General features: G+C 45.9%; 1 protein-coding gene, 1 non-coding gene and 1 pseudogene across 5 annotated transcripts; 1 reads left to right on the plus strand and 2 right to left on the minus strand.

The window, feature by feature from the left end:
• Positions 1-20: 20 nt before the first annotated feature.
• LOC139418629 (kinesin-like protein KIF20A) lies at positions 21-9,680 on the minus strand. 4 transcript variants are annotated; one of them, XM_071168235.1, is made up of 17 exons: positions 9,505-9,650; positions 8,608-8,792; positions 7,815-7,940; positions 7,610-7,729; positions 7,384-7,522; positions 7,074-7,249; positions 6,865-6,964; positions 6,427-6,639; positions 6,107-6,293; positions 5,870-6,013; positions 3,318-3,486; positions 2,450-2,599; positions 2,092-2,334; positions 1,736-1,964; positions 1,532-1,623; positions 1,280-1,417; positions 21-988 (listed from the first exon to the last, which is right to left on the minus strand). In XM_071168235.1, exons 2-17 carry the CDS (start codon positions 8,773-8,775, stop codon positions 983-985), a joined length of 2,400 nt encoding a protein of 799 aa, XP_071024336.1. In that variant the 5' UTR covers positions 8,776-8,792; positions 9,505-9,650; the 3' UTR covers positions 21-982. The 4 variants fall into 4 exon arrangements, with proteins under 4 accessions (XP_071024336.1, XP_071024337.1, XP_071024334.1 ...); XM_071168236.1 differs by having other exon boundaries at positions 29-988; positions 8,608-8,781; positions 9,505-9,655; XM_071168233.1 differs by having other exon boundaries at positions 110-867; positions 9,505-9,680.
• Positions 9,681-10,357: 677 nt separating this feature from the next.
• trnaa-agc (transfer RNA alanine (anticodon AGC)) lies at positions 10,358-10,430 on the minus strand. The gene has a single exon. It is a non-coding gene; the product is annotated as a tRNA-Ala (tRNA).
• A 231-nt stretch (positions 10,431-10,661) lies between these two features.
• On the plus strand, positions 10,662-24,748 carry LOC139419597 (bromodomain-containing protein 8-like; annotated as a pseudogene).
• The last annotated feature ends 1,199 nt before the right edge of the window (positions 24,749-25,947 follow it).

A 25,947-nucleotide genomic window follows, 5' to 3' on the forward strand; every position in this document is an offset into this window, starting at 1 on the left:
TTGAAAATGGACAAAAGACATTGAGAAGTGAGAATGTGATTTAAAATTGATTGTGTAACGTGCAAAAAGACCAGTTGTATGCAATCAATCATACAACTAGAAGCTCCAATGTTATCCTGCATTTTGACAAACATTGCTCATTTATTCAGACCGTAAATGTGTTTACTCAAACAAGATATTTGAAGTCCTCTACAACCTCTCTTCGGGGAGCCCCAGCTGTTCCATGTATATGATCTATACCAGAGTTAACACACCTGATTCCACTTGTCAACTAATCATTAAGAGACACTTGAAGCAGGTGTGCTAGTTCAGGTTTGAACTGTCTAGGGGTCCACGACGAGAGTTGAAGCTCTACAAAAACACGTTCTATAGGAAGACACCTTTGTGTGTATATACAGTAACATTTGGAATAAAGTGACATTTGAAACGTGCCATTACAAGTAAACAAAACAGTACACATTTAAAATTTGGTTTGCATAATGGTATAAGAATATAAATACAGACTCTTGATTTTCAGCTCTCAAGTTAGCACTTTGTGACCCTGTACCTGCCAGAGGGGCAGGGACTAGAGGGAGGAGTCAGGTGGGAGCGCAGAACCCGTGAGTAGCGTGTGGTTTGATCCTCACGGCGTCCCTGTTTGTTTCGTGACGGGGTGCGTTGTGGGAAAAGGGAGAGGAAGAAGGGTCTTTTCTCTGGGGGCTGGTTCTCCGCGTTGCCTGCTGCTGCCCCTGCCCCACAGCCCCTCTTCTTACAGGAGCCGGGCGTAGCAGAGGGGGGCATCTGCATCTGGGCCAGGCACTCTGCCTTCCTCCTCAGGTCAGCCTTGACCAGCAGCAGGCCGTTCTGCAGCTCCACCAAGGTCTGGTCCTGAGGGGAGGGACAGGAGGGGACGGACAGGAGTGGACAGGGTTAGAGGATGGCGGGACGGGTGAGTGGAAGGAGAAACGCCACCTGGTGCAGTTGTTAAGTCTTTAGTTTAGTGTTAAACCTGACAGTGGGTTGAGTAACAGGTAGTAAGAGGAAAGAAGAGGGGGAGAAACAATGAAAAGGTATTGGTCTAGGGAAGTGTCCACAGATTGAAACATCTCTTCACACTGTGGGAAATCATAGAACTGGTAGGGGAAACTAATAAACAAGATATTTTTCAGAGTAACAGAAACGTCCGATGCAAAGACACACAAACTAGCAGCAGCCCCGCCCAACCCTAGTTCCCTACCTCAATGCCGAGCAACAAAGTCCAACCCTGGTTCGAGGGAGAATTCTATGCTTTGACGTGTACCTGTTTGGCCAGTGTGCCGTCTGCAGCTGCGAGCGCATGGCGCAGCCTCTCCCCGTCTGTGTTGCGGCAGCATGCCCTCTCTCCAGACTGCAGGTTCAAACCCAGCTTCTGCAGATCCAGACGCAACCGACGCAGGTTCTGCAGGAGAAGCACAAACATGTTCCAACCCCAGTAACCGGTTATAGTGTTTTGTGCAGAATGTCAGAGGGGAACGTGTGAGAGAAGACCAGGACTCTGGGCTGGAGTGCTGACCTTTTGGCCCTCAACTAGCTTGCGGTTGGCAGTGTTGGTCAGGGCGTCTGAGGGCTCTGGTGGTGTGCACTGCCCCTGGATACGCCTCAGCTCTGGGAGACAAAAAGAGAATACTAGTTAGAAAGATCCAACTCCAATCAACACGTCAACGGTTTAGACTTCCCTCTTGTTCCCACACTCCTTATCCTGTCCCTTTCTTCTAACCTTGTTTTTTCTCCAACAGCTCGGCGCGACACTGGTCCAGCTCAGCCCTCACTCTGCTCAACTCTCCTGTGGTTGTGGAGGCCAGGCGCTGGGAGCGACGGGGGGCGGGCCCCTCCGAGACTCCTCCCAGGGCCATGGGTGGGAAGAGGGGAAGGGGGGCTGGCTCTGCTAGGGCTACCCCTCCCTTCTCCAAGGCAGCAGTCAGAGCCACTATCTGTTCATCACGCTCCTGGGATGGGTGGGAATGTGGAGAAAAAAAAAAAAATCAACCTTCCGTAGCATGAGAATGCCACCATTTTAAAACCAACTGAAATAGCTGATAACGCATCACCGAAAGACTGTCCTATCCCGCTCACCTCGATTTCCTGGTTGTAGTATCTCCGGAGGCTTTTCTGCAGGTTGTTGATCTTGTCCTCAAACCTCTCCTCCAACAGAGCCCTCTCTGTCTCCAGGGTCTGGCTGAAGTCCTTCTCCATACCACAGATCACCTCCATCATCTCAGAGAACACCTGCTCCCTGATCGTGGCCTCCAGCACCTCCTTCTCCTCACGCTGCCGCTGCACCTCCCTCTTCAGTACCTCGATGGCCCGCAGCAGAGCCTGAACACAGCACAGACGTGACTCAGTCATGCACACTGGTTGAGCTACAGGTCTTCACATGCCTACCAGTTGACCATTTCTTCACAAGGGGGGGGGGGGGGAAGAGAGGACATACATCTGAATCGAACATGGTGATGTCCCCCTCTTCACCATCACTGTCCTCGTCTTCCTCCATCAGAGTGCTGTCATTGGAGTGAGGCTGGGGCTCCCGCAGCAGGGACAGGATGTAGGCCACCCGGGTCTTAGTGGACGGCCCATGGACCAGCTGAGAGAGGAGACAGACCACACCGACGTAGATCAAAACAATCCGCGTTTTATATTGAAAGTGTTTTTTTATTTTTTCTTCGAGAGATGAGGGGTGTGCGTGCCCACCTAGAGTTTTTCCTTCACACAATATATATTAGTGCAACACATTCGGCAGGAAATCGTTGAAAGAAGTGCAACGCTATTTGACTAGCAGCCACACAAGTAAATTAGATTACAATGAAAATGCAAGGTATTTTTTGCAAAAAAACATGCATGGCCATTATTTCTAATGCTTATCACAGTAAGAATGTAGCCAGCTAAATTTCCACATTTTTGATTGAAGTTAATCTTGCATTTTAACTTGCTACTGTAGAAAAACTACACTGGAGGAAGGTACCGGAGAAATGTAGCCTACACATCAGTCAGAGCCCTGTCTGGTGATCCAATGACAAGAACAAAGATATTTTATCCAAGAGGAGAGATGCAACTGAAGCACAAAAATCAGTCCTTTTCCATTCATGATTTGGAGCAACCAGATTGAAGCCGAGCAGAATTGTAGATCTGCGTTTACAAAACGCAGCAAGATATTTTTTCTGCTTTTTACCTTTCCTGCGTGAAAAATGCTAAATTCTGCATTAACGACCCCTGCAAACGTCACAACTACACCCACTGACCGGCGCTCTCTGATGCCAGGGCTGTGTAACTGCAAAGTAAGGCATGGTGAGATGGGTTTGTACCTGTGTGGCGATGGCAGAGAACTTGAGGGCCTGGAGGGTCTCGTCGTAGGTCGAAGCACAGGGGTTGATGTTGACCACCATACTGGACCGCCCGCGGCCGCAGAAGAAGCCCTGAAGCACTCGGGTCAGTTTACAGTCTCTGAACGGCACCACCTGAGGGGCTCGTGGCCTGTAGGGACAGGAGAATGGGTTCAACAGGAGACCATCTGGACAGCACATTTTATACTAGAGGTCGGCCGATTTCAAGTTCTCATAACATTCGGAAATCGGTATTTTTGGATGCCGTTTTTTTACAGCTTTATTTCATCTTTATTTAACTCGGCAAGTCAGTTAAGAACACGTTCTTATTTTCAATGACGGCCTAGGAATGGTGGGTTAACTGCCTTGTTCAGGGGCAGAACGACAGATTTTTGCCTTGTCAGCACAGTATTCAATATTGCAACCTTACAGTTAACTAGTCCAACGCTCTAACCACCTGATTACATTGCACTCCACGAGGAGACTGCCTGTTACGCGAATGCAGTAAGCCAAGGTAAGTTGCTAGCTAGCATTAAACTTATCTTATAAAAAACAATCAATCAATCATAATCACTAGTGAACTACACATGGTTGATGATATTACTAGTTTATCTAGCGTGTCCTGCTTTGCATATAATCGATGTGGTGCGTATTCGCAAAAAAGGTCTTGCTCCAACGTGTACCTAACCATAAACACCAATGCCTTAAAATCAACCTGCATATTTTGCTAAAAGAAATCCAGGTTAGCAGGCAATATTAACTAGGTGAAATTGTGTCACTTCTCTTGCGTTCATTGCACGCAGAGTCAGGGTATATGCAACAGTTTGGGCTGCCTAATTTACCAGAATTTTAAGTAATTATGACAAAACATTGACGGTTGTGCAATGTAACAAGAATATTTAGACTTATGGATGCCACCCGTTAGATAAAATACAGAACGGTTCCGTATTTCACTGAAAGAATAAACGTCTTGTATTCGACATGATAGTTTCCGGATTCCATATTAATAACCTACGGCTTGTATTTCTGGGTGTTATTATGTTATAACTAAGTCTATGATTTGATAGAGCAGCACCAGCAGGCTCGTAAGCATTCATTCAAACAGCACTTTTGTGCATTTTGTCAGCAGCTCTTCGCAATGCTTCAAGCATTGAGCTGTTTATGACTTCAAGCCTATCAACTCCCGAGACTAGGCTGGTGTAACCGATGTGAAATGGCTAGCTAGTTAGCAGGGTGCTCGCTAATAGTGTTTCAAACATCACTCGCTCTGAGACTTGCAGAGCAAGGGGAACAACCACTCCATGGGTAACGCTGCTTCAAGGGTGGCTGTTGTCGACGTGTTCCTGGTTTGAGCACAGGTAGGGGCGAGGAGAGGGACGGAAGCTATACTGTTACACTGGCAATACTAACGTGCCTATAAGAACATCCAACAGTCAAAGGTTAATGAAATACAAATGGTATAGAGAGAGAGATAGTCCAACTTAAACATAAGCTTTCTTACATGGCACATATTGCACTTTTACTCTCTCCAACACTTTGTTTTTGCATTATTTAAACCAAATTGAACATGTTTCATTATTTATTTGAGGCTAAAATGATTTTATTGATGTATTATATGAAGTTAAAATAAGTGTTAATTCAGTATTGTTGTCATTGTCATTATTACATCATTATTTTTTAAATTTTTTTTATAAATCGGCGTCGGCTTTTTTTGGTCCTCCAATTTAATTTTTTTTTTTACAAAAAAAATCAATCGGTCGACCTCTATTTTATACCCCCCTCCGTCTCAGCCTCCAGTATATGAAACAGTTGATATTCTGGGGGCTAGGGTCAGTCTTATATCTGGTGTAATTATCCTGTCTTATCCAGTGTCCTGTGTGAATGTAAGTATACTCCCTCTAATCTAATTCTCTCCAGGGGGGCTGTCAGGCCCGAGGATCATGCCTCAGGACGACCTGGCCTGATGACTCCTTGCTGTCCCCAGTCAACTTGGTTGTGCTGCTGCTCCAGTTTCAACTGTTCTGCCTGCGGCTATGGAATCCTGACCTGTTCACCAGACGTGCTACCTTGTCCCAGACCTGCTGTTTTCAACTAACTCTACCGCACCTGCTGTTGTTTCAACATCTGAATGCCTTGCTATGAAAAGCCAAGTGACATTTACTCCTGATGTACTGACCCGTTGCAACCTCTGTGATTATTATTTGACCCTGCTGTTCATCTATGAACGTTTTAATATCTCGGAGAACAACCTGGCCTTAATGGACATGTACTGTTATAATCTCCACCCGGCCAGAAGAGCACTGGCCACTCCTCAGAGCCTGGTTCCTCTCTGGGTTTCTTCCCAGGTTCCTGCCTTTTTAGGGAGTTTTTCCTAGCCACTGTGCTTCTACATCGGCATTGTTTGGGGTTTTAGGCTGGGTTTCTGTACAAGCACTTAGTGACATCTGCTGATGTCAAAAGGGCTTTCTAAATTTCATTTGATTGATGCATTTGATGAATTCCTGTTGTTCTGGCATAGAGTGTGTGTAGCCTACTTGTTGTTCTGGTTGTGCCTCAGAGCAGCGATACAGCGACCCAGGGTGTGGAGGGAGGTGTTGATGTTGTTGGCCTCCTTCATCCGCTCCCCGTTGCGCTGCTCTTTACAACGCTCTGAGCCAGCCAGGTCACAGACAGACAGCCTAGTGGGACAGAATCACTATTACTAATGCCAGGCCATGGACACTCAGGATAAGACAGTGGGCCGGAGAATGAGAAGCCTGGATGGGACGTACTCGCTGACGCGTGTGGCCTGGCCCCGGTCAGCCTCTGGGTGGACGTGCAGGATCCGGGTGGAGAAGATGCTGTGGCTGCGGCTGGAGTTGTGGTTGAGGTGAGTGCTGGCAAAGCTCTGGTTCCTCCGGCCAGCCCTGAGCACTCGCCAAGCCTCCTCTGCACTGCGGACCTGCACCCAGGTGAGGTCTGCAAAACAAACAGCAGCAAAACGGTCAGTAATGTGAGCAAACTACAATGAAAAGGTCTCCAGGATGATCTGCATAATATGAATCACGATTAGAAACCATTCTCTTTGTGAATATAGGTGTGTGCGTGTTACCTTTCACGTAAGGGTTCCCTTGCTTGTCGTCACTCAGCCGCAGAGTGGCCCTCTTCTTGGGCTGCAGGGAGGGCGGAGTCTCCAGCAGGTCGTACAGGAATTCGTTGTAGATCTCGTAGAAGGCTACCCACACAGAGAACTGCACTCCCTCCTCCAGGTCCTCCCCTCCACTGTGGGACAGGCTGTCGGGCTCCAGCAGCACACTGTCTGAGTCTGCCGGGAGCGAGAGGCAAGGGCATGTTGAGCAGTGGATAGGCAACCACCAGGATTATACAAAAAGGAAAACACATATTTCCAATGACTATATAATAATAATAATAATAATAATAATAATAATAAGCAGCTTTGTAAAGCTGTGTACATAGGCTTAACTCTAGACTCTGCTTTAGGGCCCACTGGGCGTCAGAGACCCGAGCAATGTGACATCCAGAACATTACCTTCTAGCTGGGTGGCGATGTGGCTGGTTATGGAGAGTCCACCAATGCCGCTGTCCCAGGTACTGGTGCCGTCACGCATCCGAGAAGTCATGCCACCCTCCTGAGATAGAAAATGCACGTGTCACAATGTGACTTGCAGCAACCTGGCTGTAAAATAACCACTAATCTAATGCGCCCACACTTCACTTCCTGACCCATTCTCCCCTCACCTCTTTGAGCAGAGAGTCTCTGCGGATCTCCTCAGCCCGGACCTCACCGGCATCCAGCTGGCATACCTCCTGGTAGAGGGCAGGCTTGAGGTCCATGGCCCCGTAGAGGCGGCCCTGCAGCTTCCTGAACACAGACACCAGGGCTCTGGGAAGGAGGCCTGCCTCTCGACCCACTCCTACAGGGAGAAAGGTCACGTCAGCGCTCGGTGAGATCTCCACTGTTAATATGGTCATATACTTACCAAACAGATAAACACACTGCAGTAGAAACGCTTGCCTTTCTGTGGTTACATCAACAATCCAATCTCACCCTGAACGGTGTAGGTCTTGCCAGAGTTGGTGACGCCGTATGTGTAGAGGAGACGGCTCTCGCCACGAAGCACGTCTCTCACCATCTCCTTCATTGTGCTCTCATAGAAGTCCTGTTGTGTGGTCTCCGGGCCAAAGATCTGCAGAGGTACATATGAAAAGATACCAGTGAAGTATTATGTGTAAAGTCTCATCTCTCAGGTTGTTTATGAACGGGAATCGGTTACCCGCGAGAAGCTGAATTTGTGCACGCTCTGGGCGACTCCCCTCTCTGCACACTTCATGTTCTGGGAGTCTTTGGGGGCTTTGAGCATCAGGCTCTCTTCGTTTTGCACACACACACAGCCCTGAAATGAGAGGAAGGAAAATGACACGTCTTGACGTGGAGAATGTCATAATGAGCGAGACGCAATGATTAAGTGCAGATCGTACCTGTTCCTCTCCTCTTTCCTTCTCTCCCTCAGTCAGAGGGCGGATACGCAGAAACACCCTCACTCTGTCAGTGCTCCCCTCGTCACCGTTGCCTTGTCTGGCCACTCCAGGCTTCCCCAACGTTTTCTAAATATCGGACAGATATGTGCGACAGTAATGTACTTCTGCGATGAGCAATGGAGTCGTATGTATCGCTGAACATTTTCATACTATAGGCCTATCACAGATCCCCTTTTGTGTAAATCAGCTACACACTTAGAAAGTATCAATGGAAAGTGGTGTTTGAGGTGCAAAATGTTTGTGAATTAATAAATGACAAGGAGAAGAAGAAAAAAAAAACAGACAGGATTGATAGGTCAGACAGACGGTCAGAATGGCTCTGAGCATTTCTGAGAAAATGGTCACTAAGCAAATGGTTTGTAACTTTTGACCAGAGGATAAAGGATTATAGTGTTTGTGTGTTATAAAGTTCTTATTGTGAAAAGATGGCCTCTCTCGTTGCTGTGTGACAAGTTGTTGGAGGGCATCACGCCCAATAAATAACTGTCCAGCGTCTACCCTAAAGCCTTTTGCAAAGAAAAGGGACACAGTCTGGGAAAACTCAAACACTCACAAAGAGTCTCCAACTTATAAAACAGCGGTAGCAGAAGAGTCAGTGACAAAAGCGTTCACCAAAAACAGGCACTCATCACAATGCTGTGTTACTTTCGCTGATGTACCGGTAAGGCCTGTAATAAAGGAACCTTTGGTATCTTTTGAGCACAGTGTTATTACTTCAGTTAAGGCCTCCCACCTCTCTGATGGATGGCCGATGTTCTAGCCCCGGGGAGATGATGGAGAGCTCAGGCAGAGTGACCCCGTTCAGTCGGCCTCCGATGTCAGCTGCCGTGGACTCAAACACAGCCATGCCATCTTCCTCGTTAGACAGGACTCCACACGGAGATGCCAGAGATAATGCCATAACAACCTGTTGGGTGACTGAATTAAGATTCTGGGATCACAGAGCTGTCAAGGGTAAGTGAAATCTACATCAACAGGTTTACCAGGTTTACTTAGTTAGTTGGTGCAAAGGGTCCACTTTCATATATACACACACAAGGCAATCTGTTAGAAAGGGACCTTACATAAATTGAGTGCCAAAAGTAAAGTTTGCAGGTCTGCAAAAGACAAGACCTGTGTTTATTCTATAGGTATGTTATCCCAGTTTGTTTTCCGAGCTCAAAAGTGGTTTAATGTCCAACCTCATCTGTTGAGTAGAGCCAGTTAACGTTATTTTTATGCCTCAATCCGAAATGGAATGACGGCATTGTTACTTTTAGACATAAAAGTAGCTACAGGACTGTTGCTGCAGCACTGAAAACGCAGCCAAGATTTTTGAACACACATAAAAGCAATCCATTGGCTGTCTGTTATTGGCAGGCACACGCAAGCAGACGCGCTGGTTTGTTGAGCTAGCTAACATTAAATAGTTACCGTCCATCCATAGTTCATCGTTTCTTAATAATAATTAAACTACTTAGCTATGTGTTGAGGCTTCTTTTTTTTCATTCTTCATTTGTCTAGCTGGCGGATTAGCAAAAACAAGCTATCCTAGTAGTTGCTACCGTAGACAGTTACTGTTAACGTTAGTTAGCAAAGCCAAGGTCCTTCGCTTCAGGCTTCTTTATCAAGTCAAAGCTGAATTATTTACCTCGCCAGTCAAGGGGGTGTACCGGTTTGAGTGGCGTCTGTGAGTTATCCTGGTAATTGCCCCAAAAAATCGAACTTTTGAAACCGAAACAATATACTCGATCTAGCCATGAAAAGTCCACCTGGCAATGTCCCCTTGTTAGCCTTAGCGCACAGCCACTTCCCCCAACGCGACTACTGATTCAACCAATTCAAACATCGCGCTTCATGTGCACAACGAATCACAGGAAAAAGGTTACACGGATGCTGACCAATACGAAGTTCGTGGCTACAGACACAGTGTTCTATTGGTCCACTAAAATGACTAAAGAATGCGAATTTAGAAAGTGTTTCTTTTATCACTTGAATGTTTTTGTTATTTGTGGGTTATTTTATATATACAAATGTTCAAAATACTGTCTGTTATTTAGGAAAATGCCATTTGCATTAACCCTTGTCCTGGATTTTTTTTTAATTAATCCGGACCGGTTGTAGTCCAAGACTATGACTAGATTTTGTCTGGTCAGGGTGAAAAACTAGCCCTATCAAATCTAAGGGGAACTGCTGAAAGAGGGAAAGGGTGATTTTGTGGTTAGAGAGCAATAACACTATATGCTGTGAGTACAGGGATGGGATTTCTGTCACCAATGTAGCAATGAGGGTTTGAAAAGAAAACTTGAACCAGGCAGCATCGCTGGAGGCAAAGAATGAGCACACAGCCACACACTACCTGTACCAAATGTCCCGAATCCCGACCTCTTCCTTACAGAGAGGAATAGCAATTTTAAAAATTAACTGTACACGGGCCAGGGTATTTATCTTATTAAGATGCGACATCAATACAAGGTGGGCATTTTTTAATTCACAAAAAAATGTGGAGGATGCGGGCATCGATCCCGCTACCTCTCGCATGCTAAGCGAGCGCTCTACCATTTGAGCTAATCCCCCGATGTGACAGTACGGGACCACATGAGTTTATAAACGAATAGTTATCAAAAACATCACTATGGTGCTGGCGATTGTTCAGTTAATGTACTTATTACTTCTATACAGCGGCAGCCACAGTGAGTCTACGCAAAACTAACATTTCCCTTATTCCCTTTTTCATCTGAATGATCTAATTTGGCTTATACTGTACTGAGTCATATTGGGTGGGTGGAGTAATTGTATGACCAGAAGATGGCGAGCGGGGTTGGAAGTGAGTAAATGAGCCTGCTGTCAAATTAGATACTGTATATGCTTTTTTTAATGCATGGCATCCAAGTGTTCATGAACCGTTTCCACACAATAGTCATGCAATTGATCTAAAGTTGGACGGCATTGCAGATCGGTCAATTCTTACAAGCCTACCCCTGCTAGCACGGGCGTTTGAATGAATGGCTCACTCTTCTCTTCGTTAGCTGACCAGTTAGCAGAAGCTCGCTAGTTAGCTATAGTAAGTCACCAGCAAAACATTGCTGGTATGTGCTTGTGCGTATTTGTACAGAAGTTAATCGTTTCATATGTCCGCTTAGAAAGGTGTTGCTATGGGTGCTTCATGACTTTTGAAATATTCGTAGGGCATTTCGTAACACTGCTCTCAAGGTGGTGGCTAGCTCTGGCTAGTGCAACATTTATTTTCACCCGTCCGTACATGGGGTAGTCTTGGTATTCAGTGTGGCCTAACCTTCTTTAGTTATTTATCTGAGATCTTCTTTCATAATTGTTAGTTAACACAATGGGATTTGTTTTGCAGGATCTTGGGACATCCTGACCTGTAAAATATAATGTGATATAATGTGATTAAAAACATATATTACCTGTCCTGACTAATAAGTGGGCGTCCCCCCCTATCCACTCCTTATCTGCAGAACACAAGTTGCTTGCCATGGGTCCAACGGAGCCATGGTCGGTGAGGGAGAAGCTGTGCTTGGCCACCTCTGTCATGAAGAGTGGGGACCAGAACTGGTAATGCAGCACGCTTGTCGACCTACATCATGTTACTCTAATAATTGATTTGGACAGACCAGTCGAATCTTAGCCAGCCACCAACTTTCACTGAGTAAGACTTCCATTAATGGAAACAAGCAATAGGGTAATTGTCAGGCAATTGATTATGTGAGGAAAGATTTTCGAATAGAACTGGTGAGTCGAATAGGAATTGTGATGATGTAAATATAGGATATCCATACCCACAGGGTGTCTGTCAGTCGAGCCATCAAACCATTTGCAGACGCAGGACGACCCCCTGACTGGTTCTCACAAAAGGTAGGCTATGCTTCAATAGATGAACACCATGAACAAACAAGAACCTGATGATAGCATCTAAAATATATTAGCCTTGGTGCCCACAATGCAGTAACCCTATGGACTCTTGCCGAAAGGGTTGATTGAGTGAGATTGGTGGCATGCGTCCTTCAACGGTTCGCCTATATGCATTTAACAACAGCACACCGCTGTTTTCATTTTTTATTTGTTATTTTATTTTAGATAATCATTTTTGGGATGGTTACATGTTTTCAGTGTAAAGTTAAACAACTAAAGCCAGATATAAAGTGTATAGAAAATGTAATTGACCAATATGTTTTTAAACAAGATCATCTTTGAGAACTAACAATTATCAAAATAAAACTAGGCAGTTGAGGAGAATCTAAAATGGAAAAAAAAATGCCTATGGCATGGGACCCCCATTGATTTAATTATAATGTTTGAGTCACTCAGATAGCATAAAAACATGACATAAGCCATGGAAGAATATGTAGAATTGTAGGAAATTAGCTTTAAAACAGCAACATTTTGTCTCTGCTGCCAAGAGGAGGGCCTCTAAAACGGTGCTGATGGTCACGCCCACAGCCCCGCCCCCCTCACACTAACTTTTCCACTGCTGCTGAAAAGAATCCTCGGGGAAACACTGGTACTTTGCATATTAACTGTACTTTCCCGAGCCCTGTTCATTTTCCATCATTGTCCTCTTCCACTGCCCTGGACTGTCAATAAACTGAGTGTACAAAACATTATGAACACCTGCTCTTTCCATGACATAGACTGACTGAAAGCTAGGATCCCTTATTAATGTCACTTGTTAAATCCACTTCAATCAATGTAGATGAATGGGAGGAGACCTGTTCAAGAAGGGTTTTTAAGCCCAAAGGCAATTGAGACATGGATTGTGTGTGTGCCTTTCAGAGGGTGAATGGGCAAGACAAAATATTTAAGTGCCTTTGAACGGGGTATGGTAGTTGGTACCAGTTTGTGTCAAGAACTGCAACGCTGCTGGGTGTTTCACTCTCAACAGTTTCCCTTGTGCATCAAGAATGGTCCACCACCCAAAGGACATCGAGCCAACATTGGAGTCAACATGGGCCATCGTCCCTGTGGAACGCTTTCAACACCTTGTAGAGTCCATGCCCCGACAAATTGAGTCTGTTCTGAGGGCAAAAGGGGGTGCAACTCAATATTAGGAAGGTGTTCTTAATGTTTTGTACACTCAGTGTATATGCAGCCAGTTGAATTCAAGGAAATAACTGGCTTACTCTTCTCTCTCCCTATCGCTCTCTTTTTCATCTAGCACTGTGCCTCCCAGTACTCAGAGCTCCTGGAGACGACAGAGACTCCAAAGTGAGCACAGCAGTCATCGTTTATGTCGATGTCTTTTCCCGTGTGCGACTGGAACTGTGATGGTCCTGCTGTTGCATTTCCTACGACCAGAGGGGGTCGGAGAACACGGATAGTGTGGCTAGCGTGTTAGTCTGAAGGAGGCAGCTAATGGTTTATGGATGACATGATCTTGTCTTGGTTATGTTCATGACGCGGGTATCTCTCGCCAGACGGAAGCGGGGTGAGAAAGGCGAGGTGGTGGAGACGGTGGAGGATGTGATCGTGCGCAGGCTCACGGCAGAGAGGATTGAGGAGCTGAAGCGCTTGATCAGAGACACACAGGAGAAGCACAGGTACACGGGCTTTGTGCTATCTCTGATCGAGGTGGGACTATCTATTCAAGAAACTCACGGCCTTCGGTAGATCTTTGCTGCTACTTTATTGACCCAACACTGATGTCAACTGTTGGTCTGCTGCATTCACAGGAAGCTGAAGAAAGAGGCAGAGCTGATCCAAGCCGGGCACCTGGACTCCAAACTTGAGGAGCTATGGGGAGAGATTGTGCAGTATGAGACTTTCTGTTACTATTTCTGTATCTCATTACCTGTATCTATTTGTGTTTTTCTGGGGGGGAAAATGACTTTCTGTGCCTGTCAGGAAGAAGAAACAGGAAGAGGAGGAGGCAGAGGTGAAAAGAAAGGCTGTATCTATGGCCTATCTAGGTGAAAGATAACCCACTTCATGCACACCACAAGCTACTTTTGCCTGTAGCTTTCCTTTACCTGCTCAGTAAACATAACACTATTTCCTTCTATTGCTCCTTGGTCACCCCTTTGTATCAGTCTTATTCCAGACCTTGTAGAACTCAATATACCAGGAAGTATACAGGTTGATTCAGATGCGTTTTATGTTTGTTGAATGATTCAATAAACCCACAGGGGATGTTGAAATAAATATCATGCCAAGGGGTTTGGATGAGGAGCTCCATCAGAAAGTATGTCTAAGGCTGAGATGGATGTGTACACAGCCACAAACGCGGGTCAAAGTCATTAGTGGCTCAACTGTAGTGTGATTGGTCAAACTAAGAACAGTCTCACCCCGACGCCCCACCCCCCTTCCAGCCAGACAGGCGGTGAAGAACACCCCTAAACGAGTGCCCAGTGTGACCGTGCGCTCTCCCCCGGGGTGCGGCTCGCCAAGCCTCGAGTTCTGCCAAGGGGACATACCCCAGAGCACACCCGAGGACCCCAGCACCTCAGTGACTGTGAGTCCCTGTCAGCTACAGGGGAACGGGGCAGGGGCAGGTAGAGAGATTATTGGAGTTCAGTAAAAACATTCTGTTTTTGTCAATTTGTCATTGTCAATTTGATGTGCTGCCACATGCTACACGAAATGCCTTTTCTTCGGTCTGCCGGCCCTACCCCCTTGCATGTTATATCCCTCCTTTTCCCTTTTCCCAACTTCATTTTCCCCTTCCTCTCCGTAGACCCCAGAAGCAGCAGGGTTCATGCCCCTGACTGAGGCCTGTGGGATGGTTGGTGCAGAGTCAGGCCTCGGCACTCTTCTGGATGACTCCCCACAAAAGAAGCTCTTGGGCCAGAAAGCCACGCCACCACCATCCCCTCTCCTCTCTGAGCTACTGAAGAAAGGCAGTTTCATACCCACAAGCCCCAGACTGGTATGTCTGAGAGGAAACACTATATTATGCCATAGGGATTGTTCACTTCCATACTATTGAAAAACATCCACATGTAACGACCCATAGAGCCGTTTCAACATCTCAGACTCATCGTCAGATGATTCCTGTTGCAGTTACAGAGGTGCTGTGTTTGCCTTATAGGTTGGAGATGGTGACCTGCCTGGTAATATGACAATAGCACATGACCTACAGCTCACAGGCTCCATTCTCCCTGGCTGTCTAGCAACAGGTACACACACACACACACACACACACTTGTGCCATTGCATAAACACCCAGCAGAAAGCTTGCTTCTAGAATGTTTGCAGATGTGTACCTGTCCATGTATGCGTTTGCTAAACTTAGGTAGTCAAATAGTAAACATTTTGTATTGCTTAGCGTGGCATTTGTGATTATTGATCAAGGCTCTGTGCGCTTTGCGTGTTTGTGTGTGTGTGTGTGTCCGTGTGCGCTAGGTGCCCCTACACTCTCTCGTCTGCTGAAGGCCGGGCCTCAGTTCTCAGCTCCGCTGGGCTCCTTGGCCAGCAGCACCGACTCCTCCAGTGCCCTTCTCACTGCTGCTGCACCCCCCCACTATGGACTCTCCCGCCTCACTACACACAGGTCTCTCCCATTCCCCCCCCCCTTCCCCTCACTCCCTCTGCTTTTATACAGGTCCCCCTCTTTCTTTTCTCGTCGTCACTTCCCCTCCAGCATCTTTTCTGTGTCTTTTCAACTGACCGCCACACTACTGTACATGGCATCTCATTCCATCTCCTCCGACATGAACGTAAAGCCTGTCACCATGATCATGTCCTCCGTCTGTTGTCTTTACGCAGAGATTGAATATGAATCATATTATTAAGGCTGTTAATACTACATATATATATATATATATATATATATATATATATATATATATATATATATATATATATATATATATATATATATATATATATGTATATATGTATATGTATATATGTATATATGTATATATGTATATATATATATATATATATATATATATATATATATATATATATATGTATATATATATATATATATATGTGTGTGTCTGTATATAGGCAGGGCTGAGGTGAGGGCCTCCCCGTGACGGTGCCCTACATGGGAGATGAATTGGACCTGGAGACAGTGGGGGACATCATCGCCATCATTGAGGATAAGGTGCTCGTCCTCCGCCTCGCGCACCTAAAAACGTTGATGGATACCTGTTCTGCCTATAAAGCCATAGTTACATCAGCCTTCTCTCTAATAATAACTACATAATACAGTGGGGCAAAAAAGTATTTAGTCAGCCACCAATTGTGCAAGTTCTCCCACTTAAAAAGATGAGAGGCCTGTAATTTTCATCATAGGTACACTTCAACTATGACAGACAAAATGAGAAAAAAATCCAGAAAATCACATTGTAAGATTTTTAATGAATTTATTTGCAAATTACGGTGGAAAATAAGTATTTGGTCACCTACAAACAAGCAAGATTTCTGGCTCTCACAGACCTGTAACTTCTTCTTTAAGAGGCTCCTCTGTCTTCCACTCGTTACCTGTATTAATGGCACCTGTTTGAACTTGTTATCAGTATAAAAGACACCTGTCCACAATCTCAAACAGTCACACTCCAAACTCCACTATGGCCAAGACCAAAGAGCTGTCAAAGGACACCAGAAACAAAATTGTAGACCTGCACCAGGCTGGGAAGACTGAATCTGCAATAGGTAAGCAGCTTGGTTTGAAGAAATCAACTGTGGGAGCAATTATTAGGAAATTGAAGACATACAAGACCACTGATAATCTCCCTCGATCTGGGGCTCCACGCAAGATCTCACCCCGTGGGGTCAAAATGATCACAAGAACGGTGAGCAAAAATCCCAGAACCACACGGGGGGACCTAGTGAATGACCTGCAGAGAGCTGGGACCAAAGTAACAAAGCCTACCATCAGTAACACACTACGCCGCCAGGACTCAAATCCTGCAGTGCCAGACGTGTCTCCCTGCTTAAGCCAGTACATGTCCAGGCCCGTCTGAGGTTTGCTAGAGAGCATTTGGATGATCCAGAAGAAGATTGGGAGAATGTCATATGGTCAGATGAAACCAAAATATAACTTTTTGGTAAAAACTAAACTCGGCGTGTTTGGAGGACAAAGAATGCTGAGTTGCATCCAAAGAACACCATACCTACTGTGAAGCATGAGGGTGGAAACATCATGCTTTGGGGCTGTTTTTCTACAAAGGGACCAGGACGACTGACCCGTGTAAAGGAAAGAATGAATGGGGCCATGTATTGTGAGATTTTGAGTGAAAACCTCTTTCCATCAGCAAGGGCATTGAAGATGAAACGTGGCTGGGTCTTTCAGCATGACAATGATCCCAAACACACCGCCTGGGCAACAAAGGAGTGGCTTCGTAAGAAGCATTTCAAGGTCCTGGAGTGGCCTAGCCAGTCTCCAGATCTCAACTCCATAGAAAATCTTTGGAGGGAGTTGAAAGTCTGTGTTGCCCAGCAACAGCCCCAAAACATCACTGCTCTGGAGGAGATCTGCATGGAGGAATGGGCCAAAATACCAGCAACAGTGTGAAAACCTTGTGAAGACTTACAGAAAACATTTGACCTCTGTCATTGCCAACAAAGGGTATATAACAAAGTATTGAGATAAACTTTTGTTATTGACCAAATACTTATTTTCCACCATAATTTGCAAATAAATTCATAAAAAATCCTACAATGTGATTTTCTGGATTTTTTTTCTCATTTTGCCTGTCATAGTTGAAGTGTACCTATGATGAACATTACAGGCCTCTCATCTTTTTAAGTGGGAGAACTTGCACAATTGGTGGCTGACTAAATACTTTTTTGCCCCACTGTAGGTCTTTCTGAGGTGTTTTGAAATGGTGCAGGTAGCCTAGCGTTTTAAGTGCATTAGGCCAGTAACCGAAAGGTCGCTGGTTCGAATCCCAGAGCAGACTTGGTGAAAAATCTGTTCCCTTGAGCAAAGCACTTAACCCTAATTGCTCCTGGAAGTCACTCTGGATTAGAGTGTCCTGCTTAATGACAAAAAAATGTAAAAATGAAGTGACAGGCTCTAATCTCTCACACTATAGGGTGATGAGAATGCAGAGGCTCTGGATGCGGCTGCAGTGGAGGCCGCTCTGTCCCTGTGTGAGGAGACTCCCTGTCTGGCCCCCCCTGGGAGCCCGGGCCCTTCAAGCCTCCTGAGTCTAACCCTGCCACCCCCACACAGGCCCCACAAGCCTCCTCCTACTCCTCCCCCCTCCACGGCAGTCTGGAGGTGAAGAGGGAGAGCCTGGAGATACGGGGTGGGGCCTCTGCATGTGACAGCCAGAATAGCTGTACCTCAGGGTACACACACCCCCTGGGCATCAGTGGCCTTCCTCCCTCCTGCTCGTCTATGATGCTGGAGCACAGCCAGCCTATTGGCGCTCGTCTGCAGCATGGGGTCATGGGCGGGGCCGATGGGGAGGGAAGCCCTGTCTCTCCCCATGCCACCATCAAGTGTGAGAGTGAAGAGTGGACGCAGCAAGGAGCTGACACACCACACGCAGGTATACACACACTCCTAGCCCTGGCACAATAAACTTACAGCCATACAAGATGCCAAAATCAACCTGTTGTGTTCTTAGCATGACTGCCTGTTTCTCTCTCTCTCTCTTTTCCCTTTTTCCCTCAGACTCTGAGGGTGGCCCCATGACAAGAGGACACTCCAAGGTACACGTCCCACTGAAGAGAGAACAGACTTGTGCTGAGACCTGTTTTCCTTTTGTTAGAACAGGGCTCTTCAACCTTTTCTTGCCAAGGGACCCCCGCCCAGGCGACCCAGGGAACCCCATCATAAGTTAACAACAAAAAAGTCCTGTCTTATTATCAATCACATTCATTTATGAAGCGCTTTTTACATCAGCAGATGCCACTAAGTGCTTGTACAGAAACCCAGCCTAAAACCCCAAACAGCAAGCAATGCCGATGTAGAAGCACGGTGGCTAGGAAAAACTCCCTAGAAAGGCAGGAACCTGGGAAGAAACCCAGAGGGGAACCAGGCTCTGAGGGGTGGCCAGTCCTCTTCTGGCTGTGCTGGGTGGAGATTATAAATGTACATGGCCATTAAGGCCAGCTTGTTCCCCAAGATGTTCAAACGTTCATAGATGAGCAGCAGGATCAAATAATAATCACAGTGGTTGTAGAGGGTGCAACAGGTCAGCACCTCAGCAGTAAATGGTGAATCGTCAGGTGAATGGTAATGACAAGAAGAAGTAATCAACATTTTCAAATGAATTGATTTGGTAGATAGTTTTTTGTTAATTTGACCTCCCACACATTATAATTGGAAGAGGAAGTATACACTAGCAGGTCCTTTTTCAATCCTGTGCGAGATACTCCGATGAGCGGAATTTGCTCAGTATTAGGAGGACAAAGGATTCTCCTCTTTTCTACTGTAGGTATCTAACTCAGTCTCTGTACCCGTGTTGCGTGTGATGGAGGAAGAGGAGGGGGGGAGCGAAGGAGAGGAGAGGAGTGCCTCAGAGACTAAAGAGGGCCCGGATTGGGGGGTGAAGAGGCCTACCTGTCGGAGGCAGAAGGGGAGACGGAGCTGGAGCCGCCAGCCAGTGAGAGTGAGGACAGCTATAGTCTGCACACAGCCTCCTCTCTGCAGCTCCACACCACCGCAGACTCTATCCCCAGCAGCTCTGCCTCCTCCCAGTTGTGAGTCTCACACACTCACACACACACACACACCACCAAGCATGTCTATATCACGTCAAAATATGCCTTCTTCCCTTTCTTGGTCTATGCAGTTCGATGTGCAGTGAGGACCAGGAGGCCAGACAGGCTCAGAAGATCTGGAGGAAAGCCATCATGCTGGTATGGCGAGCAGTCGCCAATCACAGGTAACAAGCTCGCTCATGGAACCCAGGTCTACAGCAGGACCATGCAGCCTGCCTCTCATTTTAGCTTTTGAAAGTGATGCCCTTGCTGTTTTCCTGGCGCAGGTATGGTAATGTGTTCCTGCAGCCTGTGACTGATGACATTGCCCCGGGGTATCATAGTATTGTGCACAGGTAAGCACTGACCACTGACACAGACGACAGGCGCTTTCTCTGCTGGCTTGGTCGCCATGGACCTATTGGACACTCTGACCATCTCCGTTCTCCTCCGCCCCAGGCCCATGGACCTGTTGGACACTCTGACCATCTCCGTTCTCCTCCGCCCCAGGCCCATGGACCTGTTGGACACTCTGACCATCTTCGTTCTCCTCCGCCCCAGGCCCATGGACCTGTTGGGCACTCTGACCATCTCCGTTCTCCTCCGCCCCAGGCCCATGGACCTGTTGGACACTCTGACCTTCTCCGTTCTCCTCCGCCCCAGGCCCATGGACCTGTTGGACACTCTGACCATCTCCGTTCTCCTCCGCCCCAGGACCATGTACCTGTCCACTATTAAGAAGAGCATTGAGACCGCTCTGATCCGCACCACGGCAGAGTTCCAGCGGGACATCATGCTGATGTTCCAGAACGCGGTAATGTACAACAGCTGTGACCACAACGTGTTCCACATGGCCCTGGAGATTCAGAGGGACGTTCTGGAGCAGATCCAGCAGTTCCTGGCTACACAGCTCATCATGCAGACCTCCGAGTCGGGCGTCAGCGCCAAGAGCCTGAGGGGCTGGGAGAGCACCCGCAAGCAGGACCCCTGGACAAGGTGCTCCTCTCAGTGGGACCGCACGGGACTGATGGTCTTTAGATAGGGGGTGGGAGGAGAGGAGAGAGTATTGGGAATGGAGAGTCTAGGAGAGGAAAGGAAAGTGAGGATTTGGGGATGCAAGAAGCGACAGATTAGGGATCTGTTTAACTGCAGAGGAAAGGAGAGGACACGAGTCTCTTACCTTTTGGAAGGCAACTAAACACACTCCTAGATCTTATAGGAGGGGCGCCATGTATGCCAGTCACGGTCGTTTTCCTAATTCATGATCATGTGCTTCGGTGTTCATTTGATCAATTTCCCCACTGACATCCTTCTCTAGTCTCCATTCTGAGTTGCACTCGATGGATACCATACAGTTGGTGGGCTTCATGGGCTTAGATGGTGATGAACTCATGATAGTAGATAGGAACCTGACTCCCTCCGATAATACTGCTAATGCTGTTGAATTGCATTACAGACACAAAACACAAAATAGTCAAACGCACGCACTGCACCCATACCTGTGCAGATATAGGGACAACGCGAGACAAAGATCCCTTGCGAGTCCACGCCGTTGAAATCATATCAAAGTTGATTTGTCATGTGCACAGGATACAGCAGGTGTTAACAGGTGTGTGAAATGCTTGCCTTGCAAGCTCTTCCTCAACATGCAGTAATACTAAGTCATATAAAATAAATACACACCAGAAACTACACTGTATACAAGGTCAGAACCAGTACAGTACCAATCAATGTCAGGGATACTGGTGAAAGTGTAGGTAAGGCTATGCATATGTAATCTGGTTAAATTTCTCTCAACTCTCTCAACTGTCAATTTGATACACACACACACACACTGATATTTTCTTTCTCATCCTTCATTCTTCATATTTTCTTTGCCTCTGTGTCTACGCTTGTGTGTGTGTTAGTTTTTTGTTAGCTTCATTGATCTGTGTTTGTATCTGTGTCGTGTGTGTGTGTGTGTGTGTCTGTCGTGTGTGTGTGTACCCCACTTCACTGCATCAATGTGTGTAAAGACATAGCCATATCAGCGCTCCAACCTTGTGTTCCTCTCCAGTGTCTCTGGCTGGTAGATAGTCTCAAAGCAGGAGAGAGGCTCAAGATTTAGGGGTGGGGGGGTTTAGAATGAGTTGTTTTGGATTTAGGGGGGCAGATTCAATTTGTATTATAGTATTTTTTGGATCAGCTTTAATATTGCACGTAGATTGTGGCTTCTATCAGTGTAATTGTCTGCATCATTTCCAATCCCCCTTTATGTTTAAACACACACCTACTCATTCAAAGGTTTTTCTTTATTTTTAATAAAGACTAATAGTGAAGACATCAAAACTATGAAATAAGACATATGGAATAATGTGTTAACAGAAAAGGTGTTAAACAAAAAAATATATTTATATTCGAGATTCTTCAAAGTAGCCACCCTTTGCCTTGATGACAGCTTTGCACACTCTTGGCATTCTCTCAACCAGCTTCACCTGGAATGCTTTTCCAACAGTCTTGAAGGAGTTCCCACATATGCTGAGCACTTGTTGGCTGCTCTTCCTTTACTCTGCGGTCTAACTCATCCCAACCATCTCAATTGGGTTGAGGTCTGGTGATTGTGGAGACTAGGTCATCTGATGCAGCACTCATCACTCTCATTGGTCAAATAGCCCTAACACAGCCTGGAGATGTGTTTTGGGTCATTGTCCTGTTGAGAAACAAATGATAGTCCCACTAAGCACAAACCAGATGGGATGGCGTATCGCTGCAGAATGCTGTGGTAGCCATGCTGGTTAAGTGTGCCTTGAATTCTAAATAAATCACAGTGTCACCAGCAAAGCACCATCACACCTCCTCATCCATGCTTCACGGTAGGAAGCACACATGCAGAGATCATCACTCTGCGTCTCACAAAGACTCGGTGGTTGGAACCAAAAATCTCAAATTTGGACTCGTCAGACCAAAGGCCAGATTTTCACAGTTCTAATGTCCATTGCTCGTGTTTCTTGGCCCAAGCAAGTCTCTTCTTTTCATTGATGTCCTTTAGTAGTGGTTTCTTTGAAGCAATTCGACCATGAAGGCCTGGTTCACGCAGTCTCCTCTGAACAGTTGATGTTGAGATGTCTGTTACTTGAACTCTGTGAAGCATTTATTTGGGCTCCAATCTGAGGTTGGTAACTCAAATGAACTTATCCTTTGCAGCAGAGGGAACTCTGGGTCTTCCTTTCCTAGGGCGGTCCTCATGAGAGCCAGTTTCATCATAGAGCTTGATGGTTTTTACAACTGCACTTGAAGAAACTTTCAAAGTTCTTGAAATTTTCCACATTGACTGGCCTTCATGTCTTAAAGTAATGATGGACTGTCATTTATCTTTGCTTATTTGAGCTGTTCTTGCCATAATATGGACTTGGTCTTAGACCTATTTGGTAAATCTTCTGTATGCCAACCCTACCTTGTCACAACACAACTGATTGGTTCAAACACATTAAGAAGGAAAAAAATTATCCAAATTAACTTTTAACAAGGCACACCTGTTAATTGAAATGCATTCCAGGTGACTACCTCATGAAGCTGGTTGGTTGAGAGAATGCCAAAGAGTGTCCAAAGTTGTCATCAAGGCAAAGGTTGGCTGCTTTGAAGAATTGCAAATATAACATATATTTTGATTTGTTAAACACTTTTTTTGATTGCATGATTCCATATGTGTTATATATTTGGAGTAAACTAATGGATAGCAATACTTAGTCTTCTACTTCCAGTTCCTACAGACGGTATATTTTACAATAGTTATCGTTTGTTTGTTTTTAGGCCCAGGCTTCAGCTACCCTCAACCCCTCCCATCTTTCTCTATCTCGTCCAGTTTTGATTTCTAGCCGACGCATATTTTTCCACTGTGATGTTTCACGAAAGTTCTGAACCTCTCTATTCTCGTCGTTTCTACAGATTGTAAATGAAAGATACATATTTTTGCTATTTTTGCAGGCTGAGTATTATATTATAGTATTTGAAACTAAAGTTATTTGCAGTGCTACAGAATATTCATATTTGGCCAAAAGTCACATGGTACATGTTGTTGCATTTTGGAGCTCAAGTTTTAAGATGGAATGCTTATATTTAGTTCATCACAACACAAAAATAAGGCTCCAACGATATCTTTACAATCCAAGTCAGGAATTGGTTACCCACCTGCGTTTAAGTAAAGGAGTTGGGTCAGTTCTTGGACCACTCCTGTGAGAAGATGGATCCTGCTTCAGTATGTGTTCCCACAGGTTTATATTCTATACAGTATTTATAGTGTCCGTGACCGGTGGTGTTCACTTATTTTATACCCTCCATGTTTTTCTGTATAGGATGCACCTCATTTCTCAATCTTTTTGGAGGGGGTCTGTCTTTTTGTAGTTATTTTTATGCAGTTCTCATTTCTTTTGGAGTGTGTTGTCAGCGTGTCGTCACTGTGTGTGCTCCACGACTCCTCTTCTTTCCTTGTTCTGTGTGTCTTTGTTCCCTCTCTCTGACTATCCTCTGTCCTCTCACAGGACAGTGTCCCCATGGCCTCTCCTGCCTTCCTTCTCTCTGTAAGTACCCAGTCTGCAGGTTACGAGCTGCAAGACGACAGCTGGGGTATTTGCATTCTGGCCCCAAGTCAGATTGAATACTTGCCTGACGACTCATCCTGAATTTGATTTTCGTTGCTCTTATCGATCGCTCCATGCTGAACCTGCTATCTGGGAAGTTGTTTGTGCTGTCGTCAGAAATGACGTGATTCGTGTAGGCCGGCTCTGGCCCAGCCCATTGGTTTCTGGGGACCAATCAGAGCGGTCTGAATGGGTTCGCATTCGAGAAGCAAGTCCAGACTCATCATGGAGAAGAAATGTTAGCGGGAGTGGCGTTTGGCCAGAACGATGTGGATGGGTAGACAGGCAAATTGAATACCCCTGCTCTATAGTATTCTTTCTTAAATTTCCTCTCTTTCTCTCCCTCTTCCTCTCTCTCACACACATACGCTCCTAAAAACACACGCAGGCAAAGAAACACAAATTGTCTCGCTAACTTTCATGCACACAAGCTAATTGACCCATGCGTTTGCAAGTTGCATTGAGTCTAAATGTTGAACCATGTTTCCTATCATGTTCAAACAAACACTAAATATGAGGGCCAGTCTCTCCGGTGTTGTCTAGGGTGATGGCTTTGGACCAGAATTAACCCATCTCCTCTCTGTGCTTCTACAGGATGGGGGCACCAGGGGGCGCCGTTGTGCCATAGAAGCTGACCTGAAGATGAAGAAATGAGTCGCAGGGAGCACCTGCGGATGACTCTGGATGGAGTACAACTGATTGGTACCCCCTATCCATGGTCATGTCCCAGTTGATTAAGGTAACGAAGGACACCACAGTCTGGGTCAATGTCGTTTCATGTCCTCTCACTTCAACTGGACACGGTATGTCTGGCTGAGAGAGCAATGCAGTTCCCAAATTGCAGTTTAGAGTAAACGCAACCCCAGCACTGAGAAACACATACTCCAACTCCTGAATCGAGTCCCCCTCTTAAACTGAGCAAGATAGATAAACAGAGTGAGGAACAGTTGACTGAATGAGATGGCCAGGGTCGTACTGTATGTGTCTGTCAACACAAAACTGAAATACCTTGCATTGTGTATGTGTTTCATGAGTTTAAGTCCTTTGTATAGCATTGTACAGACGTATACATATGGTGCCTTTTTTAAAGGCAATGAATGTTTCAAAATAATACATATTTGTTGCAAGATTGTGGTCCCCCAACTTAGCAAACCAGTTAGTGTGTGATTTTTGTTTTGTTTTGTTTTAAGGAAATCCCACAAAAAGGACTAAGGCTGGGACTCTAAGGCAATCCGTTTGAGCATTGTCGACAATGCGCTATTTAAAGGCAATGTTCCCAAGTTCGTGGAGACGGCATTTATGGTAAATGCTGCATGTCGGCTCAATCAGAAATGGGCACATTGTCGACAGTGTGTGATTTAACTGAATCCCGCCATAAGCTTGGGTGTAACGCCAGTATATACAGTGCATTCGGAAACTATTCAGACCCCAGAGTTGCTGCACAGCTATTTTCAGGTCTCCAGAGATGTTCGATTGAGTTTAAGTCCGGGCTCTGGCTGGGCCTCTCAAGGACATTCAGAGACTTGTCCTAATGCCACTCGAGCATTATCTTGGCTGTGTGCTTAGGGTCGTTATCCTGTTGGAATGTGAACCTTCGCCCCAGTCTGAGGTCCTGAGCACTCTGGAGCAGGTTTTCATCAAGACTCTCTCTGTACTTTGCTTCGTTCATCTTTCCCTCGATCCTGACTAGTCTCCCAGTCCCTGCCGCTGAAAAACATCCCAACAGCATGATTCTGCCACCACCATGCTTCACCGTAGGGGTGGTGCCTGGTTTCCTCCATACGTGACGCTTGGCATTCAGGCCAAAGAGTTCAATCTTGGTTTCATCAGACCAGAGAATCTTGTTCTCATGG

The sequence above is a fragment of the Oncorhynchus clarkii genome, chromosome 10 (assembly GCF_045791955.1).
Source record: "Oncorhynchus clarkii lewisi isolate Uvic-CL-2024 chromosome 10, UVic_Ocla_1.0, whole genome shotgun sequence".
NCBI lineage: Eukaryota > Metazoa > Chordata > Actinopteri > Salmoniformes > Salmonidae > Oncorhynchus > Oncorhynchus clarkii.